We start from the raw sequence: 15,542 nt of genomic DNA, 5'->3' as shown, positions 1-15,542 counted from the left end.
GTTAAAATTGCCAGAAAGACCAGAAATGGAAGGGCACACACACAGGTAGGGGTCAGAATTCGGCAGCAAAGTGTAATCTATTTCAAAATTGAGCAATTTAATAAAAATCAATTTGCTGATTACAGTACTGCACCACCAGCTATCATTAACCTGTGGCTAAGAGAGTAAGTAGAATGGCTATTCTGAGCACATAACATTACAGTACAATGAGGCATGATTGGGAGGGGGTTTAGACACGCCTCAGGAGAAGAGGCTGACTGAGGTACACATAGCCTACGTATGACGTTGTATTATTTAAAAAAGACATTTTAGGAGACACGGACTAGCAGTAATAATTCCAAAGCTCAGCGTCTGACACAGTTTGCGGGGATCTTTGTGAACTTGCCTTGCCACCTTGCACTAACCCCTGGCTAGACTCGTAGACCTGCTCTTCATCTCTCCCACGGAAGCAGCAAAATTAAATATGCCTGCGATGATCATCCCCGAGCCAGAACCCCTCTTTGCACCTGGATGGGACTAACCCCTGCAATTAGGCCCTACATTGCTCCCCACTCCTGGCTGTGCACCACTGAATGCTGCTGGTGCCTGTCCTGGGGAGCCGCGGCGCACAACTGCTGCTGTGCCTGTCCCAAGTTATTCGGCCATATGCTTGCTACAGCAGTATTAAAATAAGTTTGTTGCACTCCCAAAATTACATTATTTTGATGTAAGTGACTGTTATGGTGAGTTTACTTACAGTTGACAGTTCGTCTTCACACTCTTCTCTTCCCAGGCTAAGGCAGTGCCGTGACTCTGCACCGGGTGAAGACAGGCCCACAGCCTCTCACCCTCTTAACTGCATCATGTTGCCTCGTGTTGGCCGGCCTGAGCTCTCAGCTGCTGGCGGGCGGTGTGACCATTTAGCTCCTGAGCCTGCCTCCCCCACATCGTGGGCTGCCTGGCTGGGCAGGGCAGCTCAGTAGGTGCTTACAGCAGCGTGCTGCGGGGCCGAGCAGCACCATGATGTCCCCCTATCGCCCACAAACAAGTTAGTAACACTAGGCAGATGGGACAGTCCGTAGCAAAGGGAGGCCTCGCAACATTTAATAACTCCCGGCTACACTTTCTGGCAGGAAGTAGGACGTGACGTGACGTCCTCCTGTGACGCGCTACACTAAACGCTGGGCCGGGCTATGGCACCACTCAGGCTGTCTAGTGACTCAGAGCCCTGCTGCGCGACTACCAGAAATAAAACAAAGATAAATTGTAGCGGCACTGGCTGCCACTCTCGGAGTCTGGAGCCTGCAAGCACTGATGCGCGCCACCACCTGCAACTCACTGTTTACAGCGCGCTTTCTGTCACAGCTCCCATGTGCATTATGCGTGACAATGCATTTCAGTGCGGTGAGGATCACCACACTGAAATGCGTTAGTGTCACGTCTGATGCGTGATACTTGGCAGGACTGGATATGATCTACTAGGTAATTTTGGGTGTTGTTTTTATGGAATGTAAACAAAATAAACATACAAATGAAGGCACAGTAAGGTGCCGAAGTAGGTCAAAGCAAGGCTGTCAAATATCTGGGACTAAAATGTAATTTTAAAGACTACTGAATACTAACCTTTCTTTTAATATACACCTTCTACTAGTTTTTCTCTTACATCAATTGGTAGTTCTTTGGTGTGTTTAATTTTTTGTTTAAGTTTCTAGAGTGCACAGAATTTGCATTATAGTCTAATCTCCACAAGTTACAAAGAGAGTTGTGATTTCTATGAAATATGCATTGGCAAGGGCAACAGGTCTCGCCTTTTGACCAAGCCAATACTGTCCTATTGGTTTTGCCAGTGTTCTTTGCTGATTCTGTGTAGCATCAGCAAAAAGAAAAAAATGCTTATTGATGACTTTGTGTGTGCATGCATACATCATCACACAAGCGCATATATACATCATAATGCTATGGCGACCAAGCATGGTGATGTATATATATGCATAATTCACCCATTTATTGCTTTTAATTTAACATACCAAGATTGAGGGAGCCTGTGTTGGAGCACAAAACCATTTTTTTCAAAAAGGAAAGGCCACGTAGCAATTTGCAGCTGCCCAGTCTTTGTAGAAAGTAAACAATTTAAAATACAGGGTGAGGGAAGTAACGAAAGAGCAGATTGGTGGATATCAAGAAAATGCCACAGACTATTGGAAGCACTTGAGCAGTGAGAGGTAAGGGAGCAACGGAGGGTGAGATATTAAGAAAAGTCGACTGAGATGGGTAGAGGAGGAGCAGGCAATGGACGAGCTGGGGGTGGCAAAGTACTTGGAGAGGAGGGGGCTATGAAGGGGAAAACATCACAAATTGGCTGGGGAAAGAACATGTGAGCATGTGTTCACCTGGAGTGCTAAATACAAAAAAAAAGTTGTTTCTTGCATGTAAGCAGTGGAAGCATACAAGTAATCCAATTAAAAGCATGGTGAAGAAGGTGTGCTGCAGGAGAAGGACAGACATAAGAACATGTGGGAAAATCATCAAATAAAAAAGCAAGCGAATCAGACTGACAAGAAATCCGATCAATTAGAAGTAATGGGCTGATCCCAAAGCAACTGTAAGTATTGGTACTGTCCACAAAAGGTCTCTACAACAAACAGCTAACGCTCTCTGTAGCAGAGAAACAATTTGGTCAGGCTCCAAGATTAATATCACTGACTACCCTCTTACTCTCTTTCTGATGGATAACCTGTGGATTCTACTCAAGGAACCTGGTGTTAGCCCTGCAGGAAAATCATAGTATTCTCTCTATAAACAAATATAGAACAGCAATATCCTCATTCTGAGTGAGCTGGCAAAACTGCAACAGGTGAAAATATTTTTTTCCACCCAAGTCGATATTGCAAAAATTGGAAGTAGTGCGCAAAATTCACGATGACCTGGCAGGTTTACTCCTGCACAAATTTGACCAGGTAATATCTGTTGAAATGTGTGCAGGCAAAATACGACCAATTCCTACTTCAGATACTGACAATGGGGAAATCGATACTGACAATGGGGAAATCATACATTTTGCCTTGCAGTAAAACACAAGCTACTAGTCAGCTCCCATTCAGACATAAAAAAAAACTCGACATTAGTTAGTAATTTGGCTCGAGGGCGATACCACGCAATACAGCATCAGACTTACAGGGGAGAAATTACTGGTTGGTCTCATAGTGAGGGTCAAATCTAAAAATATCTTCGATATAAAAAACATCAAAACAATAGAATAAAGACCGAAAATATTAATAGAATAGCTTTAATTATGAAACCAATAATTTTTCGGTGGCCACTGTGAGTTAGTACAATGGTATAATGCAATGGCGATAAATGACAACCTACTTACATCCTGGTGTACCAGAAAAACAGCCTGTGGGTGTTATTGGTTAACATTAGGATGAACACCATTTGAAGAATCATATTGGCTACGCACTGAAGCAGGATGCATTGAGGGAAATACCCTTACCAAGACAAATTGTCAAGCAACACGCAAATGGACTGAAAAGTAAAACACGGTTGTCCACTCTCCAGAATCCTTCGCTTAGGAGAATGTTCCGAGGGCTCAAGCAGGGCTAAACAAATATTAAAGTAGTCAAAAACAGAGATAGTCTGAATTCCTTACATGGATCAGATGTGTGCGAGTAGGCACTGAACTTTGACAAGTGTTCATTGGCTTGGATCTTTTTTTATACACTGTGCAGTGGGATGTGGGTAAGATACATTTAGCTTAAGTAAGTAACTTTGCTTATTCAAGTGCCAAATGATATTTCCCTTGCAGCATGCACAAACATTATAACTTCTGTAAGAGAAGAAGTAAGTGTAAGACTTATACAGTTAATACTTTCTTTAGTATCAAGGAACAATAAACTCTAGGAGTGCTCATGTCTTTGTTACTGTTTACATTGCATGGCCCAGCAATGCACCACGGAGAAGGTAATCAATCCATAAATGTTTTCAATTGTGCCTTTCTTTAGAAATGGTGAGGAACCAGAAGAAAACATTGCAATCAGGGTCCTCCTTCCCCATCTGCATGGGCATGTTTGTGTGCACACATTAGAAGGCTGGAATGGCAAGATGTTCCATTTGAATAACCTACTTTACATAGCTCTGTTCATGGCTATCGAGCCTCTGATCTATAGGAATCATAAACCAAATACAAGACCTCAGCTATCTTAAACTCATTTAGTCCCTGGGCTATCAGGCAAGAAGAACGATAGAAAAGTGTTCACCTGAGCCTCCTGCTGAAAAAGCCTGGTTCCAATCGCTGCTCTGCTGAGCAATGGCGGAGAGTATAGCGATGCATCGTGAAGATGTAATAGGTATTCTTAAGAAGCCACTCGCGACAAGCTGAGATGCGAACCTGTCCGATTTCCTTATAATCTGGCCGAGTCGGACGGAGGAACCCAATAATACACCTGGGTGGAATGAGACTCAGACCCTAGCAGTATAACTGAACCACAGGCTTGTATCGGTGCCTCCGTCAGCAACGCACGTAGGGCAGCGGGTGTAATGTTCCCCGCTGACAACTATCCAAACCAAACAGCACAGCAAACAGCAGTCATTATTTGAGGAATAGGTACCTGGAAGGTAGCACTTAATTTGATCAATACACAATCAAACGCTGCATGCAGACAAACAAATTGACCCCGTAGTAGAGCGATATATGATGAGCATCGTCTTGTTTTACTTTAATGTTACAATTTCGTGAATAGTAGTCAGTGTGTTATTTGGCTTGTAATATCAATGTTATGTTGTAAATAACCTTGTCTTACATTCACTAGGCAAGCGAACCCATCATAACAGATACCTGACTCAGGCGGAATTATTGAATCAAAATGTAAATGTGATACAACTGTATCACATAAGGTGAATTGCAATAATGAAAAATCAATAAACATATTTAAACAAAAAAAAGTGTTCCAGTGCAAAATAATAAATGTGTCAGAGTATGGGTGAGTCTCTTGTTAGAAGTTTCATCTTTATAGGGTATTTTCCCTGAGTTTTCATTTTTAGATCTCTAGATAGTGACCTCTACTGTTGTCTGACACCAAATGGCCATGTCTCAGCCAGGCGTAATATATGGAGACTGGAATCCCTTCTGCCTCTCTGTGTAGCACCCAGAAACATGAGAACAGCCACTACTTGGGATACTAATCTGGCATTGAGACGTATCCAATGCTACAATAACCAGAACATTAAAATTAACTGTAATATCAGTAGTTCAAATATCCAGTTACTTATGTTCCAACTTTGTGGTTTTAAATTAGGCTATTTCACACAAAGAAGAAATGTAAGATAGGACCTGGGTCTCACACTGAAAGTTGAAAGTCGTTCATTTTAACAAAAATTATTTGGCCTTTGGTCAAAGCCGGGAGGACGAGGGCGAGTATAGGCGAATGGCCGGGTAAAACCCTTGATGAATGTGGGACTAAAGGGAGACCCGCCCTCGCTCATGAGATATATGACACCCATCAGTTGTGGGTGATACAACAGAAACAGAAATACAGGATGAGCAAGTATTAACACCGCCCATATAAAAGTGCATGACATTAATCTGCAATCTATTTACCAGGGAGGTATTTATTTGATACCCTGATGAAAGCCCCAGACCTTGGTAGGCTTTAGAGTTGGGCTGAAACATGTTGGTTAACAAAACATCGGGTCATAAGACCATAAGAGTCTACATTACCCCTTACCTTATTTTAGCGTTCCCCACCGTCTGCACTAATAAAGAGATACCTAGGAGAAGGTGAGGGATTTTTAATCTTTACTTAAGCCCCCTGGTCACCCTCTATCCTGAAGCACTCCCTGAAATACGGTCAAGCCCACCCTGACCGTAAGGAATTAGGGTGAACCTGATGATGAAGCACGACACTACTAGAGTGTTTTAGGGTTATATATAAAAAAGATTTCTTTCCTTTCCCGCACCAGTCATGCGGAGCCAGCATACCAACTATGGGTGTACCTGATAGCCCTCCTACCCGTGTCTTGTGTAGTATATACTACTATCCCTGCAACCTCAGGCGGGATACTCTATTGTTGTATTGAGTTTACAAGGGAGGACGTATTACCCCCACTCCTCTTCAACTGTTAAAAGAGGCCTTTCAACCCTCTGGGTCTCACAGATCGCTAACTGTGAGTACCTTGTTTGTCTATCAGGAGATCTCTTGCAACACTTGTCAAATTTGGCTTTGCTCAAACCAGTCATTAAGAAACCGATTTCACGTATTGCCTAAAAGTCATCTTTGCTTGAAGAATTGCAATATGCAAACTTTTTGCCTTTTTAAGGACATAAAAACTACCTATCTGTTTGGAAACGAGGTGATGCTAGAGAAACATTCCAGACAAGATACGACTTCTTCAAATCAAGATTTCACCACTTGAAGATGTTTTTCCCGGTGATAGCTACAGGGCCAAGATGTCAGAAAAGGGCCTCAAGTTCCCCTTGAGAAAAACTCTGCTTACCTGACCTCTTACTAGAGTCAAGATCAAGGGTACAAGTCACCCATATCATCCTCAACACACACAGAGCTCTTTATAATAGACACCTGCAGCTCACAGAGGGCATATGCTTGATAAATCGACATCCTGGAGGTCACCTTTGACGCAAGCTTCCACTTTTTCTCAATAGTCTGAATCTTCCTAAATATGTTTAAGTCTAAATGTAGAAACAATGAACAGCCCAAGTTAATGCAGTAAATCTGACCATGTGCACTTGGAGATCCTGATCAATCTTTTATCTGTTTAAATCCGTGCTGAGAATGGAGGTGAGGGCTGGAGCTAAAGAGGAAGATGAATTGTGCTTGGTTCATGTTAAGTGTTTATGCTGCCACATAAGCTGGCTACAGTCAGTGGGGGGGCGCAAGTTATACTCGTCGGCTATCCCACTTGCAAGCAATTCATGGGTACCAATCACTGAGGAAAAGATTGTCCAAAGGACTCTCACTGAATATGCACTACTCACCTTCGGTGATTTATTCCAGAGTGAACAGATATTTCACAGTGCAGAAGATGCCAGATTCCTGGCCGCTTCCTTCATGGACAAATTTACACTTAATAGACTGCACTGCGCACTCCAAGCGCTGTCTGAATCCCCCCTAGAACCGGAATCTTTTTTGCCTCTGACAACCTTGATCACTTGCGCGCAAGGGGACCACTTAGTTTCCAAACTGTATAAAACCTCTATATCTCTATTACCCGGCTAGAGATACCAGAATCCGAGCAGTTTGGGAATGGAATTTAGGACACCCTATTGATGACACACAATGGGCCTTTTTTTGCTCACAAATTAAGGAAGTGTCATTGAATTCAAACATAAGCTGCTGCACTTCAAGTTCCTGTAGAGGGCCTACATGTCTCCAGCAAAACTTCACTCCATTGATCACTCCAGACTGCACATGTGCTCTAAATGCAGGTCGCAGCACGCAGACTTTGCCCACATGACTTGGAATTGTGTGAAATTTGCTAAATATTGGAGCGGGATATATATTTTGCATTGAGTAGGATGACTGATTTAGACCTACAACCCACGCCACAAGTTTCCCTTTTGGGATATGTTGGGAACATTCCCAAACAACTCAGTCGTTAAACCTCAATAGAATTATTATAATTAACAAAAAGGGAAATAGCTGTGGCCTGGGGGAGCAAGCGTATCCTACTGTTAAGGCATGGTTAAATAGCCTGATTTACTGCAACACAAACAGCGATTTATTTTCCTCTACACTGCCGGCGACCTCCAGACACAAGGACATATGGGGGCCCCTGAAAACCTATTTGTTAGAAATTGACCAGACCTCCTCATCACAGACTCTTTCTGGGATAGTCCCCGCTGGAGTGGGTTGAGGTTTCGCTTGTCATATTTAAGTATGATTGATCAGCTACTTATCTGCATGTGGAAAATTATATTTGATTGAATAGAGGATTGCTGATTATGGAGTTGACGTCCAACATTGACTGTGGTAAAGTGTTTATTTTATGCTCTGTTATTTTCTTCTCCTAAGTGTCGCAATGAGGACTATGTACCTGATGATTGCTATTAATGAAAATGGTAAAGTTAATAAAAAAAAGTGTCCATACTGCAAAAACCACCCTGGAGTGCTTGCACTAGAGGTTCCACTATTTAAAGTTCAGAGAGACTGCTGGCTGGTAAACTTCAGCAGAGTGGACCAGAACTGCAGTCACACATCTCGGCAGAGGGCACCTACATGTAAAGACAATTTTTGAGCAGATGTACACATTCATCAAATCACAGAGCTTTTAACGAATGTTCCTTTATCTAGACATGTTCCTTTATCTAGGCTTGGTGGTACCTCTAGTCACTGAGTTTGGCATGGTGCCACATACCTGTAAGGGCAAAACTCTGCATGATGTCACCTACCTGTAGTCACAGAGCTTGGGTTGGGTGCCACATTGTTGCTTGCACACCGCACAGTAGCTACAGAGGGGCACATTCCCTCGGATCCAGCGATGAGCAAGGGCACCATCCGCCTTCACCATGATCTCCTTACAGCCGAACGTCTTGTCTGCCTTTCTGAGGCAGCCCTCGTCCGCACATAGACCGCAGCAGTCGCAGGAGTCGCCCTGCATGATGTGCTGGCCGCACAGGCAGCAGTAGGTGGGCTTGTTGAACAAATCCGTGTAACGCCAGTCATGCTTGTTCTTCCGGAATATGTTCTTCCTGAGCAGCTGCCTTCTGGATCTCTGCACACTGCACCACAGGGTGATCAGCACCGGCACGATCACCGCACACAAGGTCCAGAAAACCAAGCTCTGACCTGCAAAAGCCCCATCGGGGGAGACCAGCTGCTTCCCCTCCATCGCCTCGTTCCCACCAATGCGATGGGATGTCAATGTAAACAGCTCAAATCCGCCATGTCATCCTCCACTGAGCTGCTTTCACAGACTCTCATACATTTCCGGGGTTGGTACGAAGTTGTTGATGCCCCGGGCCGCTCCGAGTCCATGCCACAAGGCTAGCCGCCCATCCGAGTGTCATCGATCTCTGAATCATGTAATAATGTAATAGGGGAAGAGGTACCGGACAAACTGCAGGATATGATGCTGCACCGGCCCGTAATCAGCGCTGCTGTCTCGGAAACAACTGCACTCCCCCTTCCATCCGCCTGACAGCGCGCACAGACACGTTCTCGCTGCCGCTCATCCTTATCACACAACCACGAGGGGGATTAAGGATGCTGGAAGACGTCGCAGAGCAACGTGACCACCGCCTGCGAAAACCATAACCGCGAAGGATACATCAACAGCAGTGGAACCTTATGGGATACGTCACTGCGCGGTGGAACCCTCTAAAATGATACGTCACTGCGCAGGGGAGACGCCCAACGGAGCGCTTGTGTCACTGGGCAATACGCCAATTTATTAGAAAGCATACTTCATACCTTATTAAAAAGTGGGTCTTCTTCAGCCCTCTACTGTACGTCGATGCCCAGCGAAAGCGTGTAATAACATAATATACAAAACAACAGAAGCATCTGAAATTTAATTTGCGCCAGGGAGAGAGATAGAGAACCCCCCCAATAGAGAGCCTATGTCACTGAGCAGTGGCACTCTCCAAGGGAGAGGATATTCATACCATCAGACATGCCCAGTGTTATGCCAGCAAGCTGAGGAAAATATCACGTATTTGCTTACATGTCGACAATATAGAACAACAAGAAAGTAGGAGATTTTGAAAACAAGCATTGGTAAATGCACGAGGTTTCACCAATGTGATTAATAATAAAAAGTTTTTTGTTGTAAGTTGTATCTTGCTGAGTGGTTGTACAATATAAGTTACAGAAAGTCTGTTAAAGTGTTATGACTTGTTTATATACAGAAAGGCAATATATTGTGCAGTTACTAGTGGTATAGTGCGAGTAAGTAATAGCGACATTTTGAAAAATTAAATAGAAGAGGAAAATAATAGAATTAATTGATTTAATAGCAACATTATGTGTTTAGAGGAGTTCTGACAACTTTTGGATCCGGTGCCACTGCACCTGCTGCACCTTTCAAATCAAGCCCCTGGTGCCTACAAGATAATTGCATTTTTGACTGCCTGTTTTGTAGTACAATATAGCAATATTTGGTATTTAGAGGAGTTATGACAACTTCTGGCCCAGTGCCACTGCACCTGCTGCACCATTCAATTCATGACCCTATTGTCTGTAAGGTAACTGCACTTGTGACTGCCTGTTTAGTAGTACAATATTGCAATATTTGGTGTTTAGCTGGGTTCCCAGAGCTTTGCGCCTGGTGTCACTGCACCTGCTTCGCCATTGAAGTCATGACCCTAGTGCCTGCAAGGTAACTGCACTTGTCACTGCTTATTTAGTAGTTAAATATAGCAATATTTTTTGTTTAGAGGAGTTCTGGCATCTTTTGGCCCCAGTGCCACTGCAAATACAGCACCATTGAAATCATGGCCCTAGTGCCTGTTAGATAACTGCACTTCTGACTGCCTGTTTAGGAGTTTAGCAATAATCGGAGTTTAGTGGAGTCCCTCAAGCTTTTTTTCCCAGAGCCACTGCACCTGCTGCACCATTCACATCAAGTCCCTTTTAATTGCAAGGCATGTGCAATTGTGTTTGCCTGTTTAGTAGTCAAATATAGCAAAATTATGTGTTTAGAGGTCCTGATGCTACTGCACCTGCTGCACCATTCAAATCATGACCCTGTTATCCACAAGGTACCTGCACTTGTGCCTGCCTGTTTAGTAGTAAAATATACCATAGCTCTTGTAGATTAACTTTATTTTTAACGCACAATGCTTAGTATAACATTTAGAATTTGATAATAATGACCAAAAAGATGAAATTGAAAAAAATCCATCCGATAATGCCTACAAAGTGCAAATAAAGGTACTGAGGCATGAATAGGAAATGCCCAAACGTTCTAAGGCTAAAGGATCTGCTGTACAAAACTAAGTAATAAAAAGTCAGCCTTCCAGCATACTGTTAGAAGCTGTCTGCCTTTTCTATAGGGAGAGTTCTTATCTTGACAGCGAATGGGGCGTAAACAGTATGAACATCTTTAGTAGAAGTATTGTAAATACGTGAGGCCAGGGGAGGTTATCAAAAAAAAGTTCCATACAAAAAGTTCCATACAAAAGTGAATGAACATTGTAATTCAACAATGGGAATGGATAAGAGCCCCCATTTAAGATATAACTAAATACTAGAGATTTCACCAGCTGTGCGGGCTAAATGTAAAAATCAGGGAAAGAGAATTTCTCAATTGATTTCTATTGAAGTAGAGGCAATTTCAGGTGGGAGACAGCTAAAATAAAGCCATTTTTGTCTTTAAAAATCTGTAGTCTTCCACGTGAATCAGTTCTATTGGCATGTATTCATTTGGGAAGTGTTTAAGCATGAGCAGTAAATGTCTTAAAGTTGTTTATTGCTTCATGCTTAAGCCATGTTGTGCCTGTAGACAGTATTTTCTGCATTATTTGACATATGGATCTTTCAGAGCATATGTCTGCAGCCAGTGCTGAATTTGTGAAAGAAAGCATGCAGGTGCCAGAAACTCTGCTCGGAAGCTGGTGCGATACATCAGTGCACGGATTAACAAGGCCTGTAGTGTTTTGACCCACTCACTAATATACACTCACTGCATAGCTGCTAAGGTTTCAGATTGCTATGTGGGACATTTTCATAATTTCAGAGTAATTTTGAATGACATGTCAATGACTATGAGTGACGCTTTTCTCGCGAGCAAAATTAAGCAACAAAGACAAGGGAAACATATACATATCAGAAATACACCCATTTGTGCAATGAGAAACTCTAAGAATATCTTAAACAGATGCAAAGCATCAGAAATGGAAGGGCGCTAACTGGAGACAGACTGCATGACTGCAGTTCTCAGTAACAAAGTGCAGGTGGGCCCTGCAGCTGCTGCCCAGCCCCGCAGCCAGCGGAACAGATCACACCACAGCAGGGGGCTGTGTTGCATAGCTACACCAGGCTCTGCTGAAGATTTAGTGATGCCACTGCCAGCCTGGCTCTGAAAGTAAGTAATTGGACTAGCACTATCCCGCAGAGTCAGTCACAGTGCTCGACCGCCCCAAAATGAGTTTAGTACAGCTGTATGTGGGTCGTGGGCTTGGAGTCGTCGCAGGCAGCTGAAATACAGTCAGTGACTCACCAGACTGACAGACCAAAGCTCACTTTAGACTGCAGAACTTCAGTAACAGCAGAGCAGACAGCTAAAGACGACCCGCTCTAAGCTCTTAACTAACTACTATTATAATTAAATGTAAACCACATTTTTATTTGAAGCAGAGTGAGAGATTATACCTCACTAATCTAGGCACTGATTCACTTACTTTTAGAGTGGCTGCAATTCGGTTATGGGCCAGTCTCCATCATGGCTAAGTCTGGACCGGGGAAAACCGGCTGTGACTCGGCCACGATGACGGCCAGCCCGTACCTAAATCATGATCAGTATGGTTTGTGAAAGGTGAGCCCAGACCAGGAAAAGTGGTGTCCTGCTAGGAGTCATCTGGTCATCATAGGCAATAATAAATTGTCGGTGCTACCATTTTAACAGTCACACCAGTAGTGGTGGGAATCTCAGAGGTCCCCACCACATTGGCGGCTGGGACGTAATTTTCCCTTACAACACTGACTTTGTTCCAGCACGCTAGAGCATGCAGAGCCTGTATAAAATATAATATGCGACAACGTAAACATCGCACCTGTGGTGGTAGGTAAAGCTCGGAATTTAGATGAAAAAGTCCTTATTTTGCAAGTCTTGTCTGACAGGTTCAAAAATGCATGAAAGAGGGGCCCTCCCTGGGTCAACAACAGCAGTGCTGTGGAGATTCATTTTCATGCGAGGGAGAAGGAACTAAAAAAACACAGGAACGTTTAAGCCATCTTGTGTTCACCTCACCGTAGAGTAATTTTTTTTTTTGTTCAAAAATGTTATTAGTTTTCAAAAAGGCATATAAATAGTTAAATACATTAAAAAGTGATACAATTGATGTAAAATAAGAAGAACAATATAACAATTGTGAACGTGTCATAAATAGTTCCTCTAAACCAAGTTCATAAATATATCAAAAAAGAAAGAAAAGTTGTACTAAGGAACCAGAATGAAAAAATCAAAAGTACCACCTTGATAAATGAATGATTAAAGAAAGAAAGAAGAAGGAATAGAAAAAAGAAAAAGCGAAAGGATAGAAAGATAAAGAAAGAGAAGAGAGACAGAAAGACAGAATCAAGCACGTGGGAGAAAGGGGGAAACGGGGAAGGAAAAAAGGAAGGGAAGAAGAGAAGGAGATGGGAAGGAAAGGAAGGATCCCCTGCGATACCCCATAAAGGAAGAAGTACATTAATCAACTACACGCCACAAAGGGATATTGATCCACCAGACCATTCAACGCCAAATCCATATAATCATCCAAAGCTCTCCAAACTCTACTAGAAATAGAAGGGGAGAGACGGGCATCATCTACCAAAGTGTGTGCACTTCTTAAAAAAGATACCCACGCCCACCAAGTATGATAAGAGATGGAAGAAAATGACTTCCATTCCATAAGGACCACTTTCACCGCCACTGTCAATAAGAGATCCAGTAATTGCAAATCTAAAGAATCCAAAGGCAAAGGTATATGGGAAGCCAATGGACCCAACACAATCATGGGAAAGGAGAGCTGAAATTGAATCTTAAAAATTAACTTAAGATGTTTATGTATCCAATCCCAAAAGGGATGAAGTAGAGAGCACTCAAAAAACATGTGTGGATAATCAACTGCAGCCAAACCACAACTCCAACAAAGATCATCATCTTTCAGATTGAGCGAATGTAAGCGTACCGGAGTCCAATGTAAAAGATTAAGAGAGAAAAATTTAGATTGAATGAGAGAAGGGGCAATTTTATTGCGAAGAGAAAGTCTCCCAATCAACTGCCAGGAATCTGAGGATATATGTGCAGTAAGATCATGACCAAAATGATTTAACCATTTCTGTTGAGTAACAGTAGTCAAGGTAGAAGGTGAGGAAGACAAAAATGTATAAATCTTAGAAGCTACATGCCCATATTTAAGCCACAACTGTAATAAAGCAATAGTAGGAGAAGCCGGATCCAGACGGAGTTTAGCAAGAGCAACTTTGATTTTCAAAAAGGTATAGAAATCCAAATTATTAAGAGAGAATTGTTGAGCTAAGGAGGAAAAAGGTAACGGGTCATTCTTCGAGACATAAAGATGACGAACCATCGTGATTCCCTTAGTAGCCCAGTAAGTCATCAAATTGGGATCGATAACAATTTTAATTTTAGAATTACGCCACAGAGAAGACCACCTTGATTTATGAATCGGAACAGCAACTTTCTTATTAATTGTTCTAAGCGCTGCAATGGTGTCTAAGATGATTGAACGAGAACATGGAATAGATAATGTAGAAGTAGTTAAGAAAGACGAGGAAGGCAAAGGAAAGGAGAGATCTTGTTCAATCCACACCCAAGAAGGCGTATGGCCAGGGACCGAAGAGAACCAAAGAGCCCCTTGAGAAGCTAAGAAAGCAACTTGATATTTTTCCTAATCAGGAAAGCGACAACCACCCATATCATAAGGTTTCCTCAAAAACTTATAGGCAATTCTAGCTCTCTTCTCACTCCAGAGGAATTTAGAGGTGAGGGAATCAATTTCATGGAAAAAAGACAAAGATAGCTTAACAGGAAGCATAGAGGACACAAAGTTAATGATGGGTGTTATCGTCATTTTCAAAGTTTGAAGACGACCCCACCAAGAAATATGTTTAGGAGACCACGTATCCATCCAAAAGTTGACGCACCTTAAGGAGCGTCTGAGCTTCGTTGAAGGCTACCATATCATATAGGGTACTATGAAACCAAATCCCCAAATATTTAATCTGTTTAGATTGCCATTTAAAACCAGCATTTCCCATATGCGCTTGAAAACAGTAAGCATTGAGGGGAAACATCTCCGTTTTGTCCCTGTTAAGGGAGTAACCAGAGACACTATAAAAAAGATTAATAGTGTCTGAAATAGCAGGAATAGCGGATACTATGTCATCAGAAAAAATAAGTACATCATCTGCGTAAGCAGCCGTCTTGATGCAGTGTGAACCAAAAGTAAAACCTTTAATATTCTGATGAAGATCAATTAACTGAAGAAGTGGATCAATAGATAGTAAAAACAGAAGCGGAGACAAAGGACATCCTTGCCTAGTACCTTGACAAAGATGAAAAAACGAGGACCTGGCACCATTAACTCTAATATTCGCTTTAGGATGGGCATATAAGGACATAACCATATTTACAAAAGAATCTCAAAGTTTATGTGCACACAACACCGCAAGTAAAAAAAGCCAGGAGACCTTATCGAAAGCCTTCTCTGCATCAAGGGCCAGAGCAGCCACTGGAAGGGTAGACAGCTTTGCTTTACCCAAGATATGGCAAAAGGTACGGATATTGTCCCTGGTCAATCTACCTTTAACAAAACCTGTCTGAGACGGGTGAATAAGTAAAGGGATATAGGATTCCAAACGTTTGGCTAAGATTTTGGC

At 42.6% G+C, this 15,542-nt stretch overlaps 1 protein-coding gene across 1 annotated transcript in view; it reads right to left on the bottom strand.

The window, feature by feature from the left end:
• The window catches only part of DGKE (diacylglycerol kinase epsilon), a 161,874-nt gene extending 152,586 nt beyond the window's left edge, over window positions 1-9,288 (bottom strand). The window contains exon 1 of the mRNA XM_086930872.1: window positions 8,384-9,288. Within this exon, the coding sequence (XP_086786998.1) occupies window positions 8,384-8,823 (440 nt within the window). The 5' untranslated portion in view covers window positions 8,824-9,288. The remainder of the gene's footprint in view (window positions 1-8,383) is intronic.
• Window positions 9,289-15,542: the final 6,254 nt, after the last annotated feature.

The sequence above is a fragment of the Lissotriton vulgaris genome, chromosome 7, assembly GCF_964263255.1.
Source record: "Lissotriton vulgaris chromosome 7, aLisVul1.2, whole genome shotgun sequence".
Lineage (NCBI taxonomy): Eukaryota > Metazoa > Chordata > Amphibia > Caudata > Salamandridae > Lissotriton > Lissotriton vulgaris.
The sequence above is the reverse complement of the archived record's forward strand: the minus strand, read 5'-3'. Positions and strand labels throughout refer to the sequence as shown.